This window comes from Habropoda laboriosa, unplaced genomic scaffold, assembly GCF_001263275.1.
Source record: "Habropoda laboriosa isolate 0110345459 unplaced genomic scaffold, ASM126327v1 scaffold542, whole genome shotgun sequence".
NCBI lineage: Eukaryota > Metazoa > Arthropoda > Insecta > Hymenoptera > Apidae > Habropoda > Habropoda laboriosa.
In genome coordinates this window covers 3,256-10,527 of record NW_017100632.1, presented here as the reverse complement: position 1 = coordinate 10,527, position 7,272 = coordinate 3,256, and the positions used below count along the sequence as shown (strand labels likewise).

General features: G+C 41.5%; 1 protein-coding gene across 1 annotated transcript in view; it reads right to left on the bottom strand.

Annotated features, from left to right (window-relative positions):
- Positions 1-6,702, bottom strand: part of LOC108576795 — a gene marked incomplete at its 5' end in the record, with an annotated part of 38,975 nt that extends 32,273 nt beyond the window's left edge. Inside the window, 3 exons of the mRNA XM_017939854.1 lie at positions 1,840-1,937; positions 5,970-6,134; positions 6,679-6,702. Coding sequence (XP_017795343.1) covers positions 1,840-1,937; positions 5,970-6,134; positions 6,679-6,702 — 287 coding nt within the window. The remainder of the gene's footprint in view (positions 1-1,839; positions 1,938-5,969; positions 6,135-6,678) is intronic.
- Between the last annotated feature and the right edge of the window lie 570 nt (positions 6,703-7,272).

Genomic DNA, 7,272 nt, shown 5'->3' with positions numbered 1-7,272 from the left:
GGTCAGATGAGATCGATGGAGAGAAAATGTAAGAAACTAGATGCATGTTTGCATATCGAAATAAAAAATTAGACTAGAAACGGGAGAGCGAGGATTAGAATGGAATTGTTCTGGTGAAGTGAATTCTACGAGTCTGAGAAACGTGGAATGAAGGACGATTATGAATATTCTAGGAAAAAGTTAATCGGATTTCTTCGATGGAAAAAGAGTGTAAGAAACGGGATGCGTATTTGCATGTTGAAATAAAAAGTTAGATTGGAAACGGCAGAGTGAGGATTAAAATGGAATTGTTCGGGCGAAGTGGGGAATGGGAATAAACGACGATTAGAAATATTCTAAAGTAAGCTTAGTTAGGTTTGATCGATGGAGAAAAATAAATGTGAGAAATTAGGATAGAATGTGTTTGCATGTTGAGGTAAAATATCAAATTGGAGACGATATTACAGACTTGTCCAACCTGCGGCCCCGCGGGCAGCGTGTTGCCCTCAAGAGCTGTAACATTGCCCCGCGGGCAGCATGCTGCCCAGGGGAGCTAGTAATTCATTTCTGCAAGATTTCTAAACTTTTAACATTGTTACGTGACTTTTAGCGATATTTTTCAAGACTCGACCACGCTATAATAAAAAATTAAGTAAATTTTGTTACTTATACACATTAACACATTGACTGCCACGGTGGTCATCGGTGACCGGAGTACTTCAAATGTTCATAATTGTAAAAGTTGAATGAAAATTGACAGTTGATGAATTTTGAACATCATCGCTGATTAGAGGATAGACGATTCAAAATTTGTACTAGAAGATCAAAAATGAGAGATTAAGTTTTATCAAATCTTCTATCTACCGGTGTACTGTATTAAAGCATTTCAAACATAGATGCGGCTGATCGATACAATCTGAGCAATATGTGGTAACCTTTTTAGTCCGACTTTTAGCAATCTTTGTTCCAAAACTTTTTTTTTCTTTGTCAAAATAAACGAAGATCTATTTACTACGTTGCTATGATACCGTTTGAGGTATACACCACATCGCACAAGCGTCATAAATAGCCACAACGTAAATAAATATTCCAAAATAGTTAACAAGTGTCATCGAGTGCACCACGGCGCCACGGTGGTCACCCGTGATAAACGCCCCATGGGTAAGAATGTTGTCCTATATAACCATATTTATCATTATTTCGCCATTATACGCTTAGAATAATAAAAATACTTTCGTGGCGTCCTGAGCAAAACATGTGATTTCGGCGTGGCAGTCAACGCGTTAACTAACATCTAATATATTTTGTATGCGGCCCAATTAGATTCTTCTTCGGTGAATGTTGAAAAATTTCAACAGCCATGCGATAGAGCGAGTATTAAAATGCAATTCCACAGGTTAAGTGAATTCTGTAATCTGCATAACGTGGAACGATCGACGATTAGAAGTATTCCAGGCTAAAGTTAATCAGATCTGATCAATGGAGAAACTGGGATAAGACGCGTGTTTGCATGTTGCGATAAAAGGTGGAAAACAGGAAATTTATACCGGAGCGAACAGTTTTAACGTACGAATGAGCGTTTAACGTAAGACGTATGACGGATACTGGTTCTAAACCTGAAGAACACGATTGTACGTATGTAAAGAGGTTTTATCTTCTATTTCAGATAGAAAATGGCGAAAGACCTGAACGCTTCCTTGATAAATGTTCCTCGTACGATCTTTTCGTTTTCTATTCGGAATACGTATCACTGAAAACATCTTCGCGCTCGTTCTCCGATAAGATCCCAGTGCGTAACTGGAACTGGTTATAATCTAGATATAAAGTATAAAATTATAACGTAATACCGATGAATTTTACCTGCATGTAAAAGGCCTCTCCCCTCGTGATGACGAAGCTACTGGCTCTGTCGTCGGTTTGCAGGGCAAATAGACTGGCTGCTACGATCGCCAAGGATGCTGTAAAGCAAAAGTATTCAAATTTCACATGTTGAATCTTACAAATTCGAGTGAGCTCGCCTCGGTCTGGCGGATTATAGTCATAAAACTCATTGGCCGCCAGACCGAGGTGCCGAACCTCACTTCGACCGATTAGACCTCCCTTGGTCTACCCTGCGCCGCGCGAACATCCATTGTTCACACCCGCGGTAGTTTCTTCTAGCAATAAACCGGTACCGCTTTCGGGGCTGACAATTTTACATAAACAAATTCGGTCCCCCGGAAAAACCCACGGGCATCCCCTTCTCCGAAGAAACGCGCTGCGGGCGCAAGGAGAGGGTTGTCGCCACCATTTAGGCCAGAGCTGCTTAACTTCTTGCTCACGAGCAAATTTCCCCTCCCGAGGTTCCGCCCCTATGCGACTGAGGTGATCTCGCTCGAGTTGCGGCGCGACGAGAAGGAGTCCTTCCACCACAACTCCAGCGACTGCCTTTTGTTTATGTTACACATTCTGCGTGTTCGTACCAAAAAGCTATCGCTGGAGTGTAATGGGAGGACCCCTCGCGTCCTGAACTCCAGCGAGATCATCACAGTCGCACAGTGGGGGAACCTCGGGAGGGGAAATTTGCTCGTGAGCAAGAAGTTAAGCAGCTCTGATTTAGGCACCCTGTTTGGTGGATGTCCGTTTCGAAAAATCCTATAAAGAGCGAGCTCACCCTCGCCCACGATCGCAGTTCACAAGAAGAGTTCAAAAGGAATCGGTCAAACATCAGTTCGAAATCACCAACCATTTTCATACTCGTTCAGTCGAGCGTAAACATCGCAATAAAGATCTACGAACATCAGAACAAAATCGTAAAACGTCGAACCAGCCAACTGGAGAAAAGGGAAGCACGAGATTCAGATCGCCGCCCTTATCCGGTACATCACACTCTGCATAAGAAAAACGTTGTCTCATGTATCGTACTTTCTGTACTGATCAAGTTTTGCAAATTTCATATAAATTGGAGAATATTTGAAAAAAGAAAATGAGGAAAAATGAAGAAGGTAGATCTAATTTTAGATAATTTGTAATTTTATTCATAGTTGGTTCTTTTTTCTCAAGGAGAAAAATTGTAAGACCAGAAATTCATTCATCGAATGCGGTCGACTGATCTATGAGTTTAACGCGTATCGCTTTACAGCAACAAGATCCACCGCAGATATTCGATTCTTCGTCTAAGGGTAAGTAGGCCAGTAAGTAGACAAGTGACTAGTAATCCTACCGTGATCGGCCTATTGCAAAACTTTCAGACTGTCCTGATGCAAAAGGACTTCTCCGCCTGGATTACGCCTCAGAATTCTCACGTGTTCCGCGCCATTGTAATTTCCGTTAGAAATTGCGACATATATACAGGGTGAACCATGTATAGTTGGGGCCACGATATAGCGAGGTCGTAAATTAAACTCTCAAGAATCGGCACCGATTGATGTTGCGGCACTGAAGACCGTATGTTGCAGTCTGTTTGAGGGTTTCAACAATAAACGAATGGTAGCATATGATTTGGTACTTCAAGTAGAAAATGGTATTTCATTTACAAATGGAAAATATGTTAATATTAAGCTACACAATCTTTTTGCACTTTCTATCTGTATATAACACGAGTAGATAAACTAAGATGCTAAAGACATCAATAAGACCTTTACCTGTAACCGTACTTCCAAAAGCGGCTTCCCCCAGAGGGAGAAACCCTAATTTGTCCTAGCTGCATACAGTTTTCAGTAAGTATATTAGAATCAGTTGACTTTCGCTGGATACAAGAATTCTTCGTACGGTCCTGACAATGGTTTCAAGTACTTATCTGCTCGTATCTCTGTCAATTTTCGGGTCCCGGCAGCTAAAACATGTTTACTTTGACGTCTGACCGATTTTACGACCTCGCTATATCGTGGCCCCAACTTTCCGTTTCCACCACTTTCTCCACTTCTATCTTTATCTATCGCTACTCCTGTCTCCCTGTCCTAACAACAGAAAAACCCAGTACGTCTACACCTCCGGACAGTTTTTCCTTTACCGACCATCGCGACGTACCCGCCGAACCGCTGCCGTCGGGACAAGTAACAAAGTAAACGATTGTATATTCTGGACAAATTGCACGCCTATACGACCATACACTTATACTTTAATAAATTGAGGTGAAAACAGGGTAACGACGTTCCTCACCCACCTCAATGGCTTCAAAGGGTGAATAAGATGGAAGAAAAATTCTTTTATAAATACCATTTTTTCTATTCTTTTTCTTTAAAGTCACCTATGGTTTTTAACTGAACGAAGGTGTGGTGTTGTATCGGTCCACGAACACGGGACTTGGATCACGACGAATGGAACGTCTTATACCGAGAAACTAATAATAAATTGAGGTGAAAACAGGGTAACGACGTTCCTCACCCACCTCAATGGCTTCAAAGGGTGAATAAGATGGAAGAAAAATTCTTTTATAAATACCATTTTTTCTATTCTTTTTCTTTAAAGTCACCTATGGTTTTTAACTGAACGAAGGTGTGGTGTCGTATCGGTCCACGAACACGGGACTTGGATCACGACGAATGGAACATCTTATACCGAGAAACTAACGAGAATCCGGAGTACAACTTTTATTTAATTTATTGGTAAGGTACAAGTCTCGGCTTGTGATTCTACTACAGACTCGGCTCATCGTTTTTTGAGTGCATCGTTTGGTATTTGCAGGAAGACTGCTTGAAAAATTGGAGGAGTACAGAAAATGAGAGTTGGTGTAGGTGAAGTTAAAATCTGGGGGTGGAATATTGGAACGATAGAAATTCGGTGATTGGTCTTAGGATATTTGCAAGAGGATAGGGTAAAAGTGGGGATGGAAGGTCGAGGTGGCTAGAGTTTTGGAAAATCCCAGAAGGAGAGGAAATCGAACGTCGGAGAAGGAAAAGACTAGGTTGCTAATTAGAGAATAGGTATAATGGGTGGTAAAAAATGCTGCTGTTCGGTACAATAATAACGGTCCCGTTAATCCTCTGCGTTGAGGCTCGGTCAGGGCCGTTCTATGATTTTTTTGGGAACCGTTGTTCCGTTGTTTTTTCTGCTGTAAATATGCATAATGCGACCTTAAAATTACCTTGAATTCGAAAATTTGAAATCAAATGCGAAACTTTCGTTTTTTGCCATTTTTTTCTATCGAACAAATTTTTCTTCCATCTTATTCGCTCGTTTAAATTAAGTATAAAAATTTCCTTGTACCACCGTAACTAGAGAACATAATTTAAGTGATTCACTCTGTACATACACTACCACCCAAAAGTCTGGAATCGCCTGACAATTTATAACAATATTGAATCTGTTACTAATTCCTTATAAATTTGAAATTGATGTCGTGGAGTTCAATAGCAATTTTGCCTCGTTTCGATTGATTTGCACGATAAAAAAATGAATTGAAAAATTCTTAAAATTGTCAACATTTTGCTAAAATTTTTCGTACAACTTTCAGTGCACAACGATTCGAAATTTTTGACGAACAGTATGTATAGACACCGCAGCAACATTTAACCCTTTAAACTTCATTTCCGCGTAAATTGCTCCACGCAGCCTCCAATCAATTCGAACCCAGCTGACCCACGTTCATATTTTACCGCAGCGATTCATAACCCTTCGATAAAAATTCTCCACATCCTACCAATTTCACCAACGCTTCCCTCTTTTTGTTTCACTTATCCACATTCGTCGCGGACAGCTCGCAGTTTAATATCCCATCTCGTTACTCCTCGAATAATAATCATCTCTCTCGACCAGTTTCACAATTATCAATTATTCGCAAAAAGAGAAGAAAAGAACCAGCGGAACAGGTTCCTCGTAACGACTCGCACGCGTATAAAGTAATCTCTCCAGGTTGCAAACACGATTATCGCCACTTAGCAGCCGCGGCGAATCTCTCGACTTAATCCCGATTAAACGTGGTTAATCGCGGAGGAGGAGAACAGATTCCTCGATCAACCGGTCACTTTTAGTTAGCCTGAATAGCTCGGCGAATTCTTGGAGATACTCACTTGCCAGAGTGGCGAGGGCCACTTTCCCTATCAGAGCGGTGCTGTACGAGATGATAACTCGTTTCGCCGAGGAGGCCATCGCGAGCTGCAGCACGGCGAGTCCGACGAGGACCGCCAAAAGGGCAGAAGCTGTCGCTGCGGCTAATCCTGCCACCCACACGGCCACTGTACAGAAAAACAGAGGGGAAAAATTTATGTCACGCGTGGTTCGTTCATTCGAGCAAAATTGATTCACTCGGTTGGAAGAATGTTTATGGGGGTAAAGGCCGTTTCTAGGTTCCGGGAATGGGTGGTTGTTGTTGGATTATTAGGAGAAATGAGCGTGTGTCTGTGTAATAGTAACAATTAGTGTCAGCCGTCTTAAGAAGGACTCAGAGTACCCAGCTTATACCTCTATCAGGTCAGTTTCTACTCTCTATCGAAACCACCAACCAATGAGCGAGGACGCCCGACCATGCTTGAACCCCAACTTGGCGGTAAGGATTTTTGCTCTTGGACTTTTTCAATTTCTAGACGTTAGTAAGGATGGAACTAAAGTCTGTGTGAAATTTCAGCCCGAAAAAAGCATGTTGTGGAGCGGTCACCCATCTTCTTACGATCGCCGAGAGGATTTTAATTAAAGCTACGTGAAATGTAAGTACGTAGTGGTATTTAAAAGGACGTTGATTGAAACAGCGAAACTAAGTAGCGACATTTAAAATGAACTCACACACTGGCTGAAACCTGGAAACCCCTTATATTCCGGTGAAATACCGCGCGGTATTACCGAACGTAGTATAAATTTCAATTATCCCGGTGAAATATATCGTAACAAAGTTAATATAACAGTAAGTACGCGCGACGTGAGCAGAAATATAGTTCACAATTAGACACCGAGGCAAATTAAACGATGAAAAATGTACGTTGCGGATTTTTTGGTGGACGAGAGAAGAAATTTCTATTTAACAAAATTATGGGGTGACTTTGATAATTTTGAGAAAAATGATCTATGAAGTGTATACTGCAATCAGACTAGGATCTTCTACATTAAGGTATTTAAAAAAAAGAATTTGCATTGATTCGATAGTAATTGAAGTGATTAAGTTAGGTTGTCTAATTTGTATAGTAAAAATTGGACCATAATTGTGGAGGTTGTGACGCGAAACACATATCAGACGACCTAATGTAGGTAATATCTTCTACTTGTAGCGCACTGCGTAAGGGAGGTAGTACACCGAGCGGCCACCAGACTGGCGCCCTCATCCCCTTGCCTCGCTTGCACCCCCACTACCAATCCCACCCTTGTGCGCCTGCGCAATTGACT